Source organism: Panthera tigris, chromosome A2 (assembly GCF_018350195.1).
Source record: "Panthera tigris isolate Pti1 chromosome A2, P.tigris_Pti1_mat1.1, whole genome shotgun sequence".
Classification (NCBI taxonomy): Eukaryota; Metazoa; Chordata; class Mammalia; order Carnivora; family Felidae; genus Panthera; species Panthera tigris.
In genome coordinates, this window is record NC_056661.1 from 160,856,942 (window position 1) to 160,878,671 (window position 21,730).

Below are 21,730 nucleotides of genomic sequence, written 5' to 3' on the forward strand. Positions count from 1 at the left end.
ATTTTTCTCAAGAAGCTTCGACTATTGAGTTAAAATAGATATTTCACCTGCTCGAAATCTGACCATAAAGTTACAAGGCAATTTTAGACAAATGTACTAGAACTTGTCATAAACGGAAATAAACGTGTCCCCTTCACAGTTGTCACTCTGGAAGGCCTTCTACTTACCCCAAAGATACTATTTCCCAAAATGTTGTTTTGCTTTGGTGGTGGGGAATTTATATTTTGTTAATAATTTTCTTTATCAGACTAAGTGATAAATGTTCAGGGTATGAAATTAAAAGGATAAACGGAGCAATGTTTTCTGCCTATTTCCTTTTCTGATGATTTCTTTTACAATGGTTTGTTGCATGGCTGCGGATTCTTCCCTCTCTGGGGCTATGATGATAGTTTTGTTTTGGAAAGGTTTTCTTTTCCATGCCTCACATTCATTTCCTCAGTTCCAACCTGCCTCCTCTCCCTGCCACCATCTGCAAGAACCTTTCTCCAGATGTCTGATAGTCCAGCTTAATGGTCGGACGCTTAATAGTCAGAAACCAAAATTCTAACTGGAAGCCCAGAGTCCATGGAAGGCGGCTGGAGGTGGGGGGGGGGGGCTTGTCAGCACTGAGCCTTGCAGGGGAATCTGGGCAGGCATTTCTTGGCGAACAGCTTTCCCCCCATTCTTGTTGTCTTACCCTTGCTGCCTTCACTCCCAGGCTGGAGGTTCTCGGCACTGCAGTTTCTGAGACTTTTTTTGGATTTTGTGGTATAAATTGGGTCGTTTCTCAGTTTGCCCACTGCTGGGCGAGGATTTGATTTCTTTGGGTCTGCTCAGTTACTACTTTTTCATCTACTTTTCAGTTTCCAAAATCCTATTGCTTTTGTCTCCTCCACCTCCCTCCTTGTTCTGTTTCCTATCCTTGTGGGTGTTTTCTTTCGGAGCGTTTTGGCAGGGAGGGTGTCTTTAAAAAAAAAATTTTTTTTTTTACATTTAATTATTTATTTTTGAGAGACACAGAGACAGAGCACAGCGGGGGAGGGGCAGAGAGAAAAGGAGACACAGAATCCGAAGCAGGCTCCAGGCCCCGGAGCCATCGGCACAGAGCCCTCTGCGGGGCTCGAGCTCACGAACCGCGAGATCATGACCTGAGCCGCAGTCGGAAGCTCAAGTGACTGAGCCATGCAGGCGCCCCAGGGAGGGTGTCTTCAATTGACAGGGAGGATGCAGAATTCAGTGTACTTGTTCAATCTACCATCTTACACCAGAGCTCCCCCAAAATATTTTCTGATCCCCGGACCCCTTTTTGGCAGAACAGAGCTATTTAAAAAAAAAATTTTTTTTTAACGTTTATTTTTGAGACAGAGAGAGACAGAGCATGAACGGGGGAGGGGCAGAGAGAGAGGGAGACACAGAATCTGAAACAGGCTCCAGGCTCTGAGCTGTCAGCACAGAGCCCGATGCGGGGCTCGAACTCACGACCGCGAGATCATGACCTGAGCCGAAGTCAGCCGCTTAACCGACTGAGCCACCCAGGCGCCCCATAGAACAGAGCTATTTTACAAGCTCCATGGGATATATAGTTCTCCACTGTAAACCTTTGCCTGTCTTGATCACTGACTTCATCGGCAGACATAGTTCTGAAGGACTTTCGACTGTTTCCAGAAATTAGATACGTCTTCCTTACCATGTTCAAGATTTTGCACAAGAGTGTGCCCTAGGTTGTTGCTGAGGCACTGGCTGAGAATACCGGGTACTGTGGCAGGCGAGGAGGAGTGGACCGAGTCAGCCTTCTCCATGACAGTTCTTTCGGTGTGTGGCCCTTCCTGTGGACCCAGGAGGTGAGAGAGGTGGGGTCTTTAGGTCTTATATGTAGATTGACGATGCCCCTCCTCTAGTTTGATAGGTTCCCAGAGCACAGGTGCCCTCAGGGGGTGTGAACACAGGTGCGGAAGATTCATCAGAGGAGGAAATTGGTGCTTAGCAGGTGTCATTTTTCCCTCCAGGCTCCTGTGACCTTTGATGACATCACTGTATACTTGCTTCAGGGGGAATGGATGCTGCTGAGTCAGCAACAGAAGGAGATCTGTGGTTCCGACAAGCTGGTGGCACCACTAGGTATGGGCCCCTGTTCGCTTCCCCACCGCCTCGGTCTAGGTCAGCATTCCAAATCATATCCGACTCTACCATACTGGAGAATTTTCTGGAATCCTACCATTTTTTTTCAGGCCTGTTTACACCATTCACCTGCGCAGCCCCTTATGTAACTTAACTGCACAAGATTCACGCACCACCCCTTCTCTCCTTCTCGTACGTTGGCCAAGAGAAGTGGGGAACTGGAGCATGTCAGGGCTGGACCTTGATGCCTTACCGTGTCACACGGTGCCAGCAGGAAGCCCGGCCTGTGGTGGGTGGAGCTGCAGGGTGGATTTTGTTTCAGGTGCCCACAGGACACTGGAGGTAGTAAGTGTTGGAAGCAGGAGCATCATCTGGCCTGTGGAGATCTGGGCCCAGGCCCAGCCCCCACCACGTGACTCTGGCGTGCCTTCGACCCAACTTTCACATTTTAAGTCTTGGTTTCCTTCGTAGGGCCGTCGTAGAGGCTTAAGGAGCTAAAGCCACTTAAAACTTCGTGCCCATGTAGGTGTATTTCACCTTTTCTATTTTCTGAATGTCCTTTCTCTGCTTCTGTGGGTAGACTTTCCGTGCCACGGACAGACGTGATTGTAATTCAACACGTGTGTACAACGTATGTGCTATTTTTTCAATTCACTTGGACGACCATGTGACACGCCTTTCTCTTCTTGTCATCTCAGCCCCCCCCCCCCCCCCCCCCCCGTCTAAGGCTGCGGGAGCCACAGGCAGCTCTCTGTGGGCGCAGGGGCTACAGTGGGTTCTCCCAGGCCTGCCAAACCCAGTTTGAAAACTGCGGGTTCTTTTAAACCAAAAGTTGCAGAGTCACGGCTCACGGGCCTTTATTCTGCTTTCATCACTTTTGCTTGGTTTCTCTACAATATTTTTTATTTTTTTAAGTTTTTTTTTTTTTTAACATTTATTTATTTTTGAGACAGAGAGAGACAGAGCATGAACGGGGGAGGGTCAGAGAGAGAGGGAGACACAGAATCCGAAACAGGCTCCAGGCTCTGAACCGTCAGCACAGAGCCCGACGCGGGGCTCGAACTCCCGGACCGCGAGATCATGACCTGGGCCGAAGTCGGATGCTTAACCGACTGAGCCCCCCAGGTGCCCCTAATTTTTTTAAGGTTACGTAAGTAATCTCTAGACCCAACGTGGGGCTCAAACTCATGACCCTGAGATCAAGAGCCGCGTGCTCTTCTCACTGAGCCTGCCAGGTGGTTCCTTTACAATATTTAATTTGTTAATATTTCACCATGGGGAGTTTTTACATGGAATTATGATTTCTGGTTTCTCTTGAAAAGCGGTACAGCCTGGCAGCGCTGACCCTGCGTTCCCCGAGGGGAGCGGCAGCTGTACCCCCACACGGGTGGCCACAGCCTCCCCACCCGGCCTGCTTTCCTCGTTACGTTGTTGGCCAGGCCCCTCTCAGCATTTGGGTTTGTGAGTCTCTGTTCTGAACCAGGAGTAGTTTTCAAACCCTTTTAGCCTCAAAGAGGGACACTGTGCCCCTCACTGCATTCACTTAGTCCCCCATTCTTTTAGGAGCCTCATGGATATCTGAGTTTCCAAACCACCATGCTGAAGTATCAAGATTCCTACCTGTGCCCTTGACCAATTATCTTACAGTGTGGAGGGGGAGGTCCCAGACAGACCCTTCCTTAACGTTGTGACCGGGATCTAAGACTTCATAAGTGCTTCTCTCTGTTCCTGACTCAGGACCAACTATTGCCAACCCAGAACTGTTCTACAAGTTTGAGCGAGGGCCAGAGCCATGGGTGGGCAGTGCCCAGGGCCAGAGGAATGTCCTGAGCCACCATCCAGGTGAGTGTGGACCCGCATGGGAGGAGGGGTACTTAGCTGGAGAGAGGGGGCAGAAAGCTGGGCACCAGGACTCCTGTCTTATCCCTGGCCTCTCCCTGCTGTCCTCCAGCTCACATGAGAATGCTGTCCTTCCCCAGTGTATCTGACATATACACATCATTCTCCAACATTCTCTTTATTTTTTTAAAACCATTTCTTAATGTTAAAAAAAAATTTTTTTTTAAACATTTATTCATTTTTGAGAGACAGAGAGAGACCGAGCATGAATGGGGAGGGGCAGAGAGAGAGGGAGATGCAGAATCCGAAGCAGGCTCCAGGCTCTGAGCCGTCTGCACAGGCTCCAACTCACGGACTGCAAGATCATGACCTGAGCCAAAGTCAGATGCCTAACCGCCTAAGTGACCAAGCCACCCAGGCGGGTTTTTTTTTTTTTTTTATGTTTATTGTTTTTAAATGTTTTAATGTTTATTTTTTATGTTTTTTAATGTTTTATTGTTTTAATGTTTTTTTATTGTTTATAATGTTTTTTTATGTTTTTAATGTTTATTTTTGAGAGAGGGAGACACAGAGCACGAGCGGGAGGGGGGTGCGCAGAGAGAGAAGAGGGAGACACAGAATCTGAAGCAGGCTCCAGGCTCTGAGCTGTCAGCACACAGCCTGATGCGGGGCTCGAACCCACGACCCGTGAGGTCATGATCTGAGCCCAAGTCGGATGCTTAACCGACTGAGCCACCCAGGTGGCCCTCTCTTTATTTCTGCCTGAGAGTATATGTTGATTTGCAGTTATATATTCTAAGTTCCACGATGGCATGACTTTGTCTTACTGACTCCTGTATTCCCAGTGCTAAGAACAATGCCTGGCACATAGCAGTTGCACATTAAGTAATCACTGAGTGAATGGACAGATGTCTGCTAAGTTCTAGGATTTATTTTGGCTCTTCTCCTTTGATAAGCCCGTCCTGTTGAGGGACTGGCTTGGCTAGAGTCAGGCCAGGTGACATCGTGTCATTGTATGAGGTGGTTGAGTTACCCAGCCCCCAGTGCCGGAGAAAAGGGAGGCGGAACAAGCTGTTCCGGGAGTCGAATCACAGGAGTCTACTCTCCCTCACGATCTGTCTCAGATGGACCACAGGGAGCCCGAGACTTCACAGATACCAGTTTGTTTTATTTTGTTTTCCAATGCTTGGCTCTTTCTTTTGAGCCTGCTTACTCTTCATTAGCCGCTTCGTGCTTCTGGGTGAGCTCCGGGTGTGTAGACTGGACTGTTGGCCTGGGGCAAGTACCATGGAGTCCTTGGCCACTGGGCATCTGTGCTTATTCACAAGAAATGGCTCGAGGGGAGTTAGAGCTGCGAAAGCTATAAGTTGCGTTTCAACTAAGGCGTGAATAAAGAAACTTCTAGTTTAGCCTGAGGAAGAAGATCTGTGTGAGTTGATGAGAGTTTTCGCCTCTTGGAAGGGCTGTGGTGTGGGAGAGGGCTTGTGTTTCTCTGGAGGGCTGACATAGCACCCCTGGGTGGAAAGTACTTACAAATGGATCGTGGTTTAAGGCAAACTCTGGGGACAAAAACTACCCAGGAGGTTGGTCGTTCCCTGGTTCCAAAGATGCGCGAGCGGAGTGCAGACGTCTGTGTGCCAGGGCACCATGGAAGGGGGTTCCTGCTGAGGACAGAGTTGCAGGGTTTGGCTTTAATATCTTCATTAACTGACATTTTATCAGTTTGCGTTCTTATCCATAAATAAGCTTGAACTTCTGAAGATTGTGCCCGTATCTTGGGTTGCAAAGATGAAATTGCAGAGGTCTTTTTGGCCAAGCCAAAATTTAAATTAAAAAAAAAGGGGGAGTTGCTTAAAGCCCCTCTGGTTTTCTTCTGGGTCAGCTGAGGTGGGCCCTGGGGCACTGAGGGTCTGGAAGAAAATTCCAAGTAGAGCCTGTGTCACTCTTGGGTGTGACTTCCAGCTTTCGTGTTTGATACACCGAGAGGCTTCATGGGTGGCAGTGGCTCTAACTACAGGACCTCAGACCAAATTCCACTGGTCTCTTTTCTCTAAAGGGAAAAACCAGATGGGCTGCGTGGAAGAAGGGGACGGGCGGAGTCCGGCCGCAGAAGCCGGACCGTACCTGCCGCCTCAGAAGAAAGCCTGCCTTTCCCACTTCAGCACGGAGCCTGGCAACACTGAGGGAGACTGTACAGGCAAAAGCAAAAAACCCTTGAAACCCCGGTCTATCCAGAAGTCTTGGTTTGTGCAGTTCCCGTGGTTGGTCATGAACGAGGAGCAGACGGCTCTCTTCTGCTCTGCCTGCCGAGAATACCCGTCTGTCAGGGACAAACGGTCAAGATTAATCGAAGGTTACACAGGACCATTCAAGGTAGAGACGCTCAAATACCACGCCAAGAGCAAAGCTCACCTGTTCTGCGTCAATGCCTTGGCAGCACGGGACCCCATCTGGGCAGCCCGTCTCCAGAGCATCCGAGATGAATCCGGAGATGTTCTGGCCAGCCCGGAGCACCTCTTCACGGCAGATTATCCTATATTGTACCCCCCAGGGCCTCTGGGAGCCTATGAGAACATGGCCCAGCTCCTGCCCGGCTCCAGAGCTGAACTGGAGGACCCGAGAGAGGATGCAACAATTCCTGCATTGTATCTCGACTGCATTTCTGAATTGAGGCAAAAAGAAATTGCTGATGGTATCTACACTGCCTCAAATGTTAACATTTTGTGTAATGACGCTGCCGAACCCTGCGGCCAGGTAATGTGTTTGTAATGATTGCTGTGTCTCCAGGGGAAGGATTCTGTACTAAGAACAACATATTTTGCATGACGATGATGGGGAGATTATAGTAGCTACGCCTGCTGCTAACGTTATACTGTTATCATAACCTAACGTGCTGATAACGTAGTAGGCATTATTTTATGTGCTCTACGTGTATTATCTCATGTATTTAAGACAGCACCCCTGTTGTTCTCATTTCCTTTTGCAGACAACAAAACATAATTAGTGGGACAGAACATTCTAACTCCTGATATAAAGGGAACATCTAAATTCAGAACACTGATCTTTATCCAGAATCCTAAACAGTCTCAGAACTCAAGAAGATAATACACGACCACAAAACAACCACAGAACTCTTAAATACTTAACTTCTAAAAGTTTTTCAGCTTTGACTTTGGAATCAGGTAGCCCTTTGAAACTGCAAAATCTCTCCACGCCCGTTCTCTTATGTAAGGGTTTTGATGCTGCCCTAAGGCCGGTGGAGTGGGTCGGATTAAACTCGTCTTTTTGGGAGGAAACAGCGTCAGGGGGACTGACGTGGCCACGGTCCACCTGTGCCAGAGCGTGGCTGCCAGCTGGCACTCCCTCCCACCCCCTGCGCACCGGCAGGTCCCGAACCTCTCTGGCTCTCACCTTGCGGGCACTCAGTCGGTCTCTAGCTCTTTGCAAAGTTGGCCGCAAGGAAACTGCGTTCATTGGAGTTTTTGAGTTACGGGGTCCTTTGCCATTTCTCAGCGATTTCACGCGAGCAGGATTTTACTAGAAGTCATTTGGAGTACCCCTCTACTTCCAACGAGAATAGCTCAGATGTTCCTCGTCCCTAACATGAGAAGGGCCCAGCTAAAGTTAGTAAGCGTGGGTTTTTCCAGAATCTGGAAAAGCAACAGAGCTCGTTTCTCTTCATGTTCATATTCCATCTAGTGTTTGGTATTAGGAGCTAATAAATATGTCTAACCATTTATAATCTGAATTCCTTTAGCAGGAAGGCACGTGTAAACCTCGTCACTGAATATAAGCATCTTTCGTTCTTCTGTACGACTTCTTCTTCCTTCCCATCCCAGTGGGAAATCTTAGCAGGTGCTCCTGGAGGCAGACGGTCATCATTGTAGTCACAGATGAATAGAAGGCAGCCCCTTAGAACCTTACAGGGAGGGGTGCAGTCGTAAGCTCTTCCAGGACCCCTGTTCTTCAGCACTTTTATTTCCTCCTAGGAGACCCCGGGATCAGACTGAGGCTCATTTGGTTTTTTGTTTGTTTGGTTGGTTGGTTTTTTCACCTACTAACTCTGGGCCTTGCAAATTTGCTTCTTTGACTTTGGCTGGGTACAGTGCTGCCTCAGAGTACATCTGGGCCTCTTGGCAAGCCTCCCAAGAGAGACGGGCCTTGAGAAGGTCCTTACGAAGGACCTTGAAAGCATCCCACTGGGTGTCTGGCACAAGAGGCGTGTTGAGTGACTGCTGCTCTTTGTTGCAGGATCCTTCTGAAGAGGGGCTGTTTGAGGAGGTTCCTGTGGTGTTTGAGGAGCTCCCGGTGGTGTTTGAGGATGTGGCGGTGTATTTCACCCGGGAGGAGTGGGGCATGCTAGTCAAGCGGCAGAAGGAGCTGTACAGAGACGTGATGCGGATGAATTATGAGCTGTTGGCTTCCCTGGGTAAAGACTCACGTAGACCCTTGTCTGCCACCACCATCTGACATGGGAACCCCACAAGGGCAGCTGTGGCTTGTGGCCATCTTCCCATTTCTACCCTCTCCCTGTACATTGGCGGAGAGAGATTATATTTTTTGTACCTCAGAGCTCTCTCCTGGCTTTGGGACGCTACTCACCCCCTCCCCACGCTCCCGCCCGTCCATCTTTCACCCTCCACCAGACATGCTGAATCCCTCCCACGTGCCAGCTGAACACCAGTGAAGGTCTCTGCTTTTGAGGGGCTGGCAGGTTTGGGGGAGAGACAGACACTTGAATAAGAAGCTAGAAAGTAACACAGGCTCCGTGAAAGAGGTTCGGGAAAAGTGCCCTGAGGCCGCTAAAGAAGAGTGATTTCATTTTGCTGGGCGTCGGAGGGAGGGACCAGGAAAGCCTTTACAGAGTCTGAAGTTGGAAAACCAGGCAGACGGGCAGAAGGAAGGGCGTCCAGAAATGACAGAGGGAGGGACGGTGTGAGCGAAGGCATGGAGGCGCCCTCCCTTCTGTCTATGCCAGGCCCGCGGCATTACGCCCAGGGGCCGGCAAGGGCTGGTGGCCTTTGGCCGCGGTGTCGCTAGGTCGGGCACCGGCGCATGAGGAACGCAGCAGTGTTTGTTACCTTCTTGGGACAGTGCTGTCTCTTGCCTCTGCTTCTTGTTCTCTTTGCTTCCCGTTCCTCCACCCAGGGTTCTCATGCGGCATCGAAATGGGAAGGCGACTTTTCTTCTTCTAAAGCTCTTACTTACTGACTAGCATATGTGATAACAGCAACCTTACAGAACGGGCAGCTGGACAGAACTCAGGAATCCCAGCAGCAATCTGTATCGTGACTTCCGTGGAGTAAGAACTAAGAATATCTGTGACTCAACTGACGTCCTAGCCCTTGGTTTATCCTGCCCTTTCATGCGCAGCCAAGATACGGATTATTTTCTGAACATTCCTGACCCGTGTGCTTGTTGTTCTCATTGTTCAGAATTTTTAAGTGGCTCCCCGAACATTCAGAAGTGATGTAAAAACTGGTTTCTTGTGTGATAATAGAGGTGTTGTAATCTTGCCTTAGGCCCCGGGCACTTGTACAAAGTATGCCTTCAAAGAGCATCACTACCTCTAGAACTGTTTATTTTTACTTTTTAAATATTTATTTATTTTGGGGCGAACGTAAGTGGGGGACAGAGGACCTGAGGCCAGCTCTGGGCTGACAGGCTGACAGCAGTGAGTTCGATGTGGGGCTCGAACTCATGAACTGGAAAATCATGACCCGAGCTGAAGTCGTACGCTCAACTGACCGAGCCACCCAGGTGCCCCTAGAACTGTTTAAAAGCAGTGAGAATGAAGGGGAAATTCATTTTTAAGAAATACACACCACGTATGAGAAGTTGGGTTTTCCTTGAAAGGAATGCACAGTAGTGACGTGCCTTGCCCTCAGAGCCCCTGCGGAACGTTGTCGTGAAAGCAGTGCTAACTGATGTTGACAACAGGGTGTCTCCCACCATCGGGGCTGACAGCATACAACATAAGCACGTGCTCATTTTCTTTTGAATTTATGTCGGTTAGGAATGGGGAAATCTTTTTTTATATATAATATTTTGTAATTCTTTTTTTTTAAAGTTTGTTTGTTTTGAGAGAAAGAGAGACAGCGAGCCAGGGAGGGGCAGAGAGGGAGGGAGAGAGAAAATCCCACGCAGGCTCTGCACTGTCAGCACAGAGCCTAATGCGGGGCTCGAACTCCCATACTGTGAGATCATGACCTGAGCCGAAACCAACAGTCAGATGCCTAACCGACTGAGCCACCCAGATGCCCTAGGAATGGGGAGATCTTAGCTAACTGGGGGAAATAAGGGACAGTCCCATCTTGGTTATGCTTAGTTGGATGAACAATAAGTATCATCAGAGGAAGGGCAATTAATTTTGCTTGAGGGTAGCAGGCAAGAGTCAGGAAGGCTTTATAGAGAATGGGGACATCCTCTTTAGTCGTCTGAGAAATTAAAATGGGCACAGAAGTCTAGAAATAGGGGCACCTGGGTGATCCAATCAGTTAAGCACCCAACTCTTGATTTTGACTCAGGTCATGATCTCACGGTTTGTGGGAATGAGCCCCACATCAGGCCCTGTGCTGACAGTGTGGAGCCTGCTTGGGATTCTCTCTCTCTCTCTCTCTCTCTCTCTCTCTCTCTCTCTCTCTTTCTCTGCCTCTCCCTCTTGCTGCTCCTCCCCCACTCACACTCTATCTGTCTCTCTCAAAATAAATAAATATTAAAAAAAATAAAAATAGGTGCGCCTCGGTGGCTCAGTCAGTTAAGCGTCCAACTTTGGCTCAGGTCATGATCTTGTAGTTCATGGGTTTGGGCCCCGCATCAACTGTTTGTACTGACAGCTCAGAGCCTTGGAGCCTGCTTCGGATTCTGTGTCTCTCTCTCTCTCTCTCCGCCCCTTCCCTGCTCATGCATGCTCTCTCTCTCTTTCAAAAATAAACATTAAAATTTTTTAATTAAAAAATAATAAAATTAAAAATAAATAAAAGTATTTTAAGGAGGCTTGAGAATATAAGTGGGGCCAAACATAAATGATTTGTATGTTTAAAAATGACCTGTGTTAAAGGGCATTGGGCTGGTATTTGGGATATAAAATAGTGTTGAAACAGTGGAGGTGCTATTCGTTTTGCTTTGGTGAGTTTTTTTCCCTCCCATACTTTATTCTCCTGTGACAAGTACTTTAAGAGTTGAAAATCACATATTATTTGGTACTAGCTTTCAATTATTTTTCTACAAAAAGAACTCCTTGGAGTGAACACAATTTGTGAAAAAGAAAACCCCATTATAATTTTTGCAGCCAAGAGAAGTTCTATTAGCCTTTAAAAAAATCTCCCATCCATTTTTTAAAGGCTTTTAAAATATATGTTTATTTATTTATTTTTGAGGGAGAGAGAGATAGAGCATGGATGGGGAAGGGCAGAGAAAGAGGAGGAGAGAAAAATCCCAAGCGCAGAGCCTGATGTGGGGCTCGAACTCACAAACTGTGAGATGATGACTGAGCCGAAATCAAGAGTCAGCCGCTTAACTGATTGAGCCACCCAGACACCCCTCCCATCCATTTTTGATGCTTCTTATATTTTATCTTCAAATATTCTGATGATCTGCTTATACTGGGTATTACAGGAAGCTTCTGTGTTTTTCTTTTATTCTCCTGTGTGGAAATAATAACAGTGGTTTCTGCTGTCCACTGAGCATCTACTGAGCGTTGGTCCTGTGTTGAGTCTTTTATATATGTTCTCTCTCATCCTTAAAGCAAACCTCTACGGCAGGTAGTAGTAGCATTTTCAGATGAGAAAGCAGGCCTGGGAATCCCGACCATCTACCTGGAAAACGGAGAAACTGAAATTCTTTCTATTCTATTCTGTGCATTCCATGTGCCTTATACTCCTTCCATTCCCTGCTTTGTAGGTGTTTACGGGCACTTGGATTCCCTCTCTTTTCAAGATTTGTGCTAATCATATTGTTAATATAATAATAGTAATAACACCAAATATGAGGTGAGATTATTTTAAGAATTTGAACAGTACAAGAATTTTCTAGAAGTCTCCACTCCCATCCCCAATCCCCCTTGCTGGAAGTTACTAGTTTGCCTGGCTCTTTCAGACTTTCTCTGGAGGTCACGGTTAGTTCCCTCCATCCAGGGGAACTGGCTGGAGAAAGGGGCCTGGCTGTCCCATGTGATCAGGTCATGTTGTTGTAGTTCATTGTTGCTGTAGTTCATTGTAGTTCATGCTGTAGTTGCTGTGGTGGGTCTTTGGGGTCTGATGGTCATCAAGCTGCATCGCAGCACATTCTTGCTGTTGATTTCCTTTTGCTCTGATCCTTTCAGGAAGCCCAGCTAATTCTTCCATTGCTCTTGTTAGGGTTTACGGTTAGTAGATTTGTTCTTTCAGATTTTATAACTATTGTACCTGTTTTTAAAAGGTCTCGGGGCACCTGGGTGGCTCAGTTGGTTGAGTGTCTGATTTTTGATTCCGGCTCAGGTCGCGATCCCAGGGTCATGGGATCCAGCCCTGGATTGGGCTCCGTGCTGAGCCTGGAGCCTGCTTGAGATTCTCTCTCCCCCTCTGCCCCTCTGCTCATGCGCTCTCTCTCTCTCTCTCTCTCTCTCTCAAAAAAAAAGTCTCAGTTTGATATAGTCGAACTTAATATTAATTTCTGTCAGTTGTTGACAGTTAAATTGTACAGACTGAAGCTTTTCAACAGAGAGAATGTTTCCAGGGGAGGCCCCCCCCACCTGTCACACCCTCCTCGGTCTCATCAGCTGTCTCATCAATAGGACTGAACCTGTAGAGGACAGTCACTTTGTTTATGGAGAAAAGAAGAGGTTTGTGTTTTGTTTTTAATGCTTTGCTATTTCGCCCTTTTCGTACGTAGACTTGCTTATTTCGAGCTACTTATCACTCTACAGAGCTTCTGACTATGCTTTTACTTCCATGCTTTAAATTCTGGTTTCAGAGTTTGGTCATATTTGATGATGTCTCTTGTTTCCCCCCCTAAAAGGAAACTCAGATCCTGCTGTTAAGAAACTAGTATTTGTCAGTGACAGAAGTAGACCTGCCAATATAGGGCCTATGCGGTAGCCCTTTTTTTTATTAGTAAGAGTGTCACCCCACGCCAAGGGGCAGGTCACACACTTCAGGTGGGCACTGCCCTTTCTACGGGCGCGTTCATCAGCTACAGCCAGAACTCACAGAGCTGGGGGCAAGAAGTCATGCCACTAGGTGGAAACCAAAACCTAGTAGGAGGGCCTCGGTGAGAGACGAGTGGGAGCTCGAATGGCTCACGTGATGTGTAGGGAGGCAGCTGCTGTACAGTGGGGGCTGTGCAGGAGACAGGGAGCGACCCAAGGCAGCTTCTCCCAGCCGACTCATGGGTAGGGCCTGCCAGCCTTCGGACGGAGGTAGCCTGGAAGGATCAGAAGTCCGTTTTTGCAAGCCAAACCATTTCTATGAACTTTTATGGAGGGTGTGTGTGTGTGTGTGTGTGTGTGTGCATGCACATGCACTTGTTGTAGTTAGGGCCCCTTTGCCCTTTTTCCATTACTAAGACGTAGAAAAATTTGTTTGAAATTCCCTTCTGTCTCCCTCGTTCTGAAGGGAACAAAAAGGAGAGGGTTTTGGCAGCATTTTAGCCACAGCTTCCAAGAGGTCCAGTTGGGGCGCAGTACCCCTGGGCCTGGTGTGGCGGTGGCGGGGCAGGCAAAGGTGGCCGGTCCCCAAGGAGAATAGAACTGAGGCGAACAGATTCAGGGATATTCAGTCTCCTGTGTGTTTCCAGTTTTTATTTACAAATATTTCTCCATAATCATGTTTTTGAAACCTAAGTAGTTCTAACAGGACTTATACCACAAAATGACAGTACCCTATCCCAGCTTTCTCTGTTGCTGGGTCCTCCTCCCCAAAGTCTTCTAGCTGTTTCTTCTAGTAATGTGCCTCATTATTTCTAAGAAATACACACAGACATTATTTTTTCAAAGAGCGAACCTCATAGTTTACACTCGTAATACAGCTTTATTCTTTGCCACCGCTACTTGTTTGGATCAGCTCTGTGCATGTGGTTCTTTCCTCCTCACTCTTTGGGTGGTCAAAAGAAAATTCAGAGAGCTTTAAGTGATACGAGTATTATATTGAACAAGAAACCAACTGTTCGTGAACAGGGAGGCCTCACACCCAAAGTGGTTAAGAGCTTGACTCTCAGCAGTTAGAATTCAGGGAGTATGTTGTTTGGTTTTTTAAATTGTGATTCGTTACTAGAAACTTCTGTTCTTTTTAGAGTAGTAGCACTGTGTAAGTTTTCTTGTGCGCAGCCGGCTGGCTTGGAAGCCGTAAGGTCACAGTGCTATGAAGAAAGCTTCAGTTTTGTTTAGGGTCAACGCCCCCGTTTAGGTGAAATTGGGGCAGTTAAAGATTTGGTTACGTGATTATGAATGGTTTAGGGGGTCTGTTCAAATTGTGGCCTCCATTTTGGTTTCCCTTTAGCCGGGTGAGATCCGTTGCCACACAATAAATAAATATCACAAATTTAGTGGCTAAATTTTTAACCCATTTATTATCTTGAAGTTCTGGAGGTCAGAAGTCCAGATGGGCTCAGCTACGTTCACTGCTTAGGGTCTCACGTGGCCACAGTCAAGGTGTCCATCAGACTGGCTCCTATCAGGAGGTTCTGGGAACAATCACTGCCAAGAGCATCCAGGCTGTTGGCAGAATCCAGTTCCTTCTCAGTGGTAGGACTGAGGTCCCTGTTTTCTTGCTGGCTTTTGACCAGGGGTCATTCTCAGCTCCTGCAGGCTGCCCTCTGTCCCTTCCATGCGGCCTTCTCCATCCTTGGGCCAGCAACAGTGTGTCGAATCCTGTTGGTCCTTTGTTTTGCTTTGTTTTAAAAAAGTTTCTTTAAATCTCTATTTATTTTTGAGAGAGAGACAGAGTGTGAGCAGAGGAGGAGCAGAGAGAGAGGGAGACACAGAATCCGAAGCAGAGCTATCAGCACAGACCCTGACACGGGGCTCAAACTCACGAACTATGAGATCATGACCCGAGCCGAAGTCGGATGCTTAACCGACTGAGCCACCTAGGCGCCCCTGCTTTGTTTTTGAAAGTTTATTTATTTGTTTTGAGAGAGAGAGTGTGTGAGAGCTAGTGCAGACGTGTGAGCCGGGGAGGGACAGAGAGAGAGGGAGAGAGACAGAATCCCAAGCAGGCTCCACACTGTCAGCACAGAGCCCAACACGGGGCTCGATCCCATGAACCATATCATGACCAGAGCCAAAGTCAAGAGTTGGGTGTTTAACTGACTGAGCCCCCCAGGTGCCCCTGTTGATGCTTTGAAGCTCTGACTTCTCTGCTTCTAAAGGGTTGATGTGGTTAGGTGAGTCAGCCACATAACCTCTCTTTTGCCACGTCATGCCACATACCCACGGGTATGAGGTCAGGTCACAGGTTCCACCCACACTGCAAAGGGTAGGGATCAGGAAGGGCCAAGGTCCCTGGAGCTCATGTTAGAATTCCACCTACCCCATGAGAGAATGTCGTTTTTCTTGAGTGATACGTGCAGAAGTATTTAGGGATAAAAGGGGGTATGAAAAGAGTGTAGTCTCAATGGTTCAGAAAAATATCACCTATGTAATATTTACGTATTATTCATACATGTATGCAGAGAGAGGAGAGAAAGAGGGGAGGGGAGGGCACACGAACATATGAGTGAGAAAACAAACAGGACAAAACGTAAATGATTGGAGTTTCTTGTATTATTATTGACACTATAAGTTTTAAATGGCACAAAAATTTACCCCCTCTGCAAAGTTAGGAAGTAAAAGTGTAGGCTTTGTCGGGTAGTAAACTATCTGGACTTCGTCTAAAGCTGAAGTTTCTTGCCCCTTCCCACTCCACCTGCCTCTGGTCTGGAATCTGGTGTCTTGTGTAGGAAGAAGGGAGTTCTCCTCCTAACCTCCGCCTGGCCCGGGACTTCTGGTGTGTCCGGGGCGGGGGTGGGGGGCGCAGTGGTGGGTGAGTGGGGAGGAGAGGTGCCACAAAGCTTTTACCTGGCTTCCACTCGTGGCTCGGATAGTTGAAAGCTGATTCTCTGGGTGAGTTTGTGGGCTCTACGCTCCCCCGCCATCCCTTACTGCCACCTGTTCTACACGGTGAATGTCTGTTTTGGCCGTCAGCCCCATAGTGGCTCATTCCTGGGCTGCCAACAGGCAGTCATGGGCAGAGTCCCTGGAAGTGGCTCCAGACCCTTCTCTTTCCCTCAGGGGCCCACATCTGGAGCATGGAAAACACTTAGGTATCCTTTGCTCCGACAAAGTCTGGGAATGTAGGCTGTTCCCAACATGGCCGCCATGAAGGAGCCCATCAGATTCTGCCTTTTAGTCTTTTCCAGGCCTGGATTCATGAGGAGCCCCATAGCCCAGGAGATAAAGGTCAGGATGTCATCCCCATTAGGCTTAAGGTCAGGAGAAAGCTCGTGCCACCTCTCTCCATGGTATGGGAGGGGTCCTCACAGTGTACTTGACATCTATTTCCAGAAACATCTCTAGTATCCAGCTTCCTGTCCTCTTCACTCCCAGTGCACCGACTCCCTGTGTCGAGGGCTTGGGTCCCAGCCCAGTGTTTCAACCACCCACTTTCCAAGTCAGGCCTCAGTGGTCTAGCTTTGGGATGGGGGACAGTTGGCTCCTATCTTTTTGGTTTTTTTGTTTTGTTTTTTTTTTCATTTTTTTTATGCGTATTTATTTTTGAGAGAGACAGAGACAGAGACAGAGCGTGAGTGGGGGAGGGGCAGAGAGAGAGAGAGACACAGAATCCAAAATAGGCTCCAGGCCCTGAGCTGTCAGCACTTATCCCAGTGACGGGCTTGACCTCACAAACGGAGAGATCATGACCTGAGCCCAAGTCAGACAACTTAACTGACTGAGCCACCTGGGCGTCCCTCCTATCTTTTGGACCTTGAACCAAAACAGACGGGCAGACTCACACTTTAGTATGTCTGTTGCTGTTCCTGGTTTGTTGATTTTAGAGTGATACTCGCTCTTGATTCCTACTGTGGATGATGAAGATCCGGCCCTCTTACGCCACCCTGGGCCCCCACTCTGTCCCTCAATCCTCTCAGAACAAGTATATCATGCTGTTTTGGTTAATTCAATGTAAATTATTTGCATAATTATGATGATGTATTATTTATTTCTGATCAAAGTGGCATAGTATGATGATTTTCCTTGTAGGATTTTCCCCCCCTGAAATTGAAATTTTTTCTTTCTTTTTTTTTTTGCTAGTTTTCTGTACTATTGCCAATTCTTCTCCAACTGTCCAGCGGAATTCTAAACCTCCTCTGAAGAGCTTTTCCACATGCTCAGACATCCTGTGACTGATCAATTTCATTCTTTCCCCGGGGGCTTCTGTTATCAGGTCTCCATTCTCCTGCCCTGTCCGACAAGCTGGTTATTCTTTAGGCCTGCACAGCTGTGGCCTCAGAGTTCCCTTTGTCCCCCTCCTGTCCCCTGGCTGTATCTCTTCCAGGTTTAGATCTTCATTTTTTGGAGCACATCTTCCAGTAACCTCCCAAGAAAGGCTGCATGGGAGGACATGCCTTATGCTGCTTTCCAATTGGTAACTTGGTGGGGGGGGGGGGGCGGTGGGTGGCGCCTAGATGGCTCAGTTGGTTGAGTGTCCAACTTTGGCTCAAGTCATGGTCTCACAGTTCGTGAGTTCGAGCCCTGCATTGGGCTCTGTGCTGTCAGTGCGAAGCCCGATTCAGATCCCCTGTCCCCCTTGCTGTCTGCCCCTCCCCTGCTCTCTCTCTCTCAAAAATAAACACTAAAAAAAAAAAATGGTAGCTTGGAAATAGTTTCCTCAGTATTTTGAAAGCATTGCATTTAGGTTTTACTGGTGCTGAAGAGAAGTTAAAATACCTTTTTTTTTAAATTCTTTTTTAATGTTTATCTTTGAGAGAGAGACAGACAGAATGTGAGCAGGAGAGGGGAAGAAAGAGAGGGAGACACAGAATCCGAAGCAGGCTCCAGGCTCCGAGCTCCCAGCACAGAGTCTGACATGGGGGTCGAACTCATGGACCACGAGATGATGACCTGAGCCTAAGTCAGATGCTTAACCCACTGAGCCACCCAGGCGCCCCTAAATACCTTTTTCTAACTAAATCTTTGAACACAGCCTGTTTTATTCTACTCTGAAAGTTTTCAAGATCTAGTCTAGTGTTCTGAAGTGTTTATAGCATCAGTGACTTTTCACTTCTTGTTCTGGGTACCTAGTGCTTCCCTTCCACTTGAAAACTTGCATTTTCCGGTTTGGGGGGACATTCTTGTATGATTTCTTCCTATTGATTTTCTCTTTTCTTTCCTCCAAAAAGCCCTATCAGTTAGATAGTGGACTTCCTAAATTGAGCCTCTGGTTTTATTTTCTTCTCCTTCCCCACCTCTCCCTCCTTCTGCTTCTCCTTTTTTGCTTCTGTCTTTTTTGTTCTACTTTCTTGGAGATTTTCTCAATTTTATTTGCTAACAATCTACTTAATTTTGTCATTTGTTCTATCGTATTTTGTTGTTTTTTAATGCTATTTTTGAGGGAGAAAGAGACAGAGCGTGAGTGGGGGAGGGGCAGAGAGAGAGGGAGACACAGAATCCAAAGCAGGGTCCAGGCTCTGAGCTGTCAGCACAGAGCCCGACATGGGGCTTGAACCCACGAACTGTGAGATCATGACCTGAGCCAAAGTCCAAAGCTTAATCAACTGAGCTGCCCAGGTGCCCCTCTTCTATCATACTTTTAATCTAAGAACCCCTATGACTCTCTTCGTGGGTGACTATCGTGACTTTTCTCTCTGGGAACAGGAATTCAGGCTTGTTTTTTGGAGATCTGTTTCGTTCCTTGCAGTTTCTCTAGTTCCTCCGATCTCTTTCCTACCCGTTTCATGTCAGAGGCTTGTCTTAAATAAATATCGTGTGGTTCATCCAGGTTTAAGAGTAAAGCCTTGACAAACCTTGGCTGGAAGCTCTGTGTGCAGCTGGGACTCATCAAGGGGTGGGTTTCACTGCAGGGTGTCCGCTGTGAGCCTGCAGGTCTCACTGAGAATCTTGCAAAAGTCAATGTCCCGGAGGCCTTTGGGGCAGAAGGGGACAGGGAGGGGCAATTCTCTTTCTCCAAAGAAAACTCTTCCAGGGGCACCTGGGTGGCTCAGTCCGTTAAGCATCCAACTCTTGATTTCGGCTCAGGTCATGATCTCACCAATCGATCGTGAGTTCCAGCCCCGTATTCAGAGCCTGTTTGGGATCCTCTCTCTCCCTTTCTCTCTGCCCCTCCCCTGCACTCACACTCTCTCTCTCTCTCTCTCTCTCTCTCTCTCTCTCAAGATAAATAATAAATAAACACTTTTAAAAGAAGAAAAGAAAACTCTTCCAAGTCCCCTGGTTGGGGCCAGAAGCCAAGCCTGTGTTCTTGGAGCTGAGTAGTGCACATTTCCCAACACAGACTCTTTCTTCATTATCATGACCCTTCTCCTTCTTTGTCCACTATCCCCACCCTCCCCGGGTCTGGAACCTTCCCACTTCTGTTTTTCTGTGGACTAAATCTCCATTCTCCTCCTCAAGTGAGGGTAGGTGGGGGTGGCGGTGTTCTCTGGTTTCCTGGGGCAGGTGGGACGACCCGGGTTGGAATGGTCTCTGCAGACTGTGGGCCCGCCCTTTCTACCCGTTTCTTACTCACCACCTTCTGCCGCTCATGGCCCCTCGTCCCGAGTCTCTGGGGGATTCTGCCATTAGATCCGCTTCTTTCTCCTTGCCACCTACTTTGCCAGCATCTGGTGTTCAGTAACTTTTCCTTGTATTATTATTATTATTATTCCATTGCCCTCATTTTAGACATGTTTTAAGGATGTATCCAGTCTACTGCACTTTAACAATGTATTAAATTATATTTTTATTAGTAGTAAATATATGGATACCCACTCATAACAGATACAAATATATAAATGTATTCAAGTGACCCTAGAGATGAACAGTGATAATAATCACTATTTTCCCAGAAGCACCCACGCTTAGCAGTTGTATTTGTCTTTCCAAAGGGAATTTACACACACATTCACACACATACCAAAGCATGTAGGTAGATATTAATGGATTTTATTTATTTATTTAAAAAAAATTTTTTTAGTGTTTATTTTTGAGAGACAGCATGAGTGGGAGAGGGCAGAGAGAGAGAGAGGGAGACCCAGAATATGAAGCAGGCTCCAGGCTCTGAGCTGTCAGCCCAGAGCCCAACGCGGGGCTCGAACTCACAGACCGCGAGATCATGACCTGAGCCGAAGTCAGACACTCAACTGACTGAGCCACCCAGGCGCCCCTATTTTAAATCAAGAAATCAATTTCTTTGCCTACCCCTGAGAATATTCATTTTTTAAATAAAGGGCAGTGCTTAACCCAAAGGCCTGACCTGCTTCTAGTCATATTTAAGGTTCCTCTGCAGGTGGCAGACATTTTTTTTTTTTTTTACGTTTATTTATTTTTGAGATGAGAGAGACAGAGCATGAACAGGGGAGGGGCAGAGAGAGAGGGAGACACAGAATCTGAAACAGGCTCCAGGCTCCAAGCTGTCAGCACAGAGCCCGACGCGGGGCTCGAACTCACAGACCGTGAGATCATGACCTGAGCCGAAGTCGGACGCTTAACCGACCGAGCCACCCAGGCGCCCCAAGGCAGACATTTTTAAGGGGCCTTCCAAGTGCCCCTTGAAAATAACTCATGTAGTAAGACACCTGCCCGTAGGCCGGCCATGATGGCTCTGGGGGCACTTGAGCCAGCATAGTGCCCGTGACAGTCTAACTCTTCTCGCGTGGCTTTACCATCCCTGCCCTCTCTCCTCCTGTTGTATCCTGTTTCCTCCGACACCCACCTTTCCTCTAGATACAATCAGCTGACTCTTGTCTCCAGTGGCTGGTCCGCGGAGCTAAGGACGTTATGTATCCTGGCTAAGGGATGCACGTTAGCATCTGGACCTGACTGCCTCTCGGGCTTTATGCATAAATTGGCCTGCCACGTACGTATGTTTTCATCGTGGCCCTGGCTGAATAGACTTTCTTAAGAGATAGACCCAGAGCCACCCCTGAGTATTTCCGTTTCCGTGACTAGCTTCGGGCGGGCTACTTGACTTGGTGGTCCACAGCAGGGACCTCAGTGTGACTCTTCGTCCCTGCATTAGGGCCTGCGGCTGCCAAACCAGACTTGATCTCGAAGCTGGAACGTCGGGCTGCGCCCTGGATCAAGGACCCAAACGGGCCCAAGTGGGGGAAAGGTCGTCCTCCAGGTGAGTCTTGACTTACTGAGCTCTGAAGGGCACATCCTGGGGCCCACGTGGCCACGACGGGTCACACAGTGTTCACTCAGCCATCCCTGTCCTGCTTCTGTTGTGCAACAGGCCTTGTTTTAGGCCCTGGTGGACAAAGATGAGTAAGAAACTTAACTGTGCTGTCCAAGTGTCAGACAGCCTGGGAAACGGGGTCCGTATGGGAAAAACGAGGCCCTTTCATGAGCAGAATGCTAATGGGGTCTGTGGTAGAGCTGGTGGGGGCGATGTGTGGGAGACACTGGTTATAAGGAACTCTGTGACTGCAGGCCTGCAAGCCGCCCTTCTTCCCTCCCCCTCCAGTTTTTAGTGACAGCACCCTGGCCTGTGAGAGTTCACTGTTTTGTGTATCTCAGTCAGGGGCTTATTGGCTAGTAGCTACTGCGAATACTTCGGTACCTCCCTTCTTTCTTTTTTTTTTTTATAAGATTTTTTAAATGTTTATTTTTTTTAATTTT

The 21,730-nt window shown here is 47.8% G+C and overlaps 1 protein-coding gene across 4 annotated transcripts in view; it reads left to right on the plus strand.

Annotated features, from left to right (window-relative positions):
- ZNF862 (zinc finger protein 862) overlaps window positions 1–21,730 on the plus strand; it is a 37,457-nt gene that overhangs the window by 7,981 nt on the left and 7,746 nt on the right. For 2 of the 4 annotated variants that reach the window (XM_042974954.1, XM_042974950.1), the window contains exons 2-6: window positions 1,986–2,097; window positions 3,835–3,939; window positions 5,993–6,690; window positions 8,188–8,365; window positions 21,129–21,233. In XM_042974954.1, coding sequence (XP_042830888.1) covers window positions 1,986–2,097; window positions 3,835–3,939; window positions 5,993–6,690; window positions 8,188–8,365; window positions 21,129–21,233 — 1,198 coding nt within the window. Of the gene's footprint in view, window positions 1–1,500; window positions 1,821–1,985; window positions 2,098–2,568; window positions 2,620–3,834; window positions 3,940–5,992; window positions 6,691–8,187; window positions 8,366–21,128; window positions 21,234–21,730 lie in introns of those variants that run through there. The other 2 variants (XM_007090914.2, XM_042974956.1) reach the window with 2 other exon arrangements.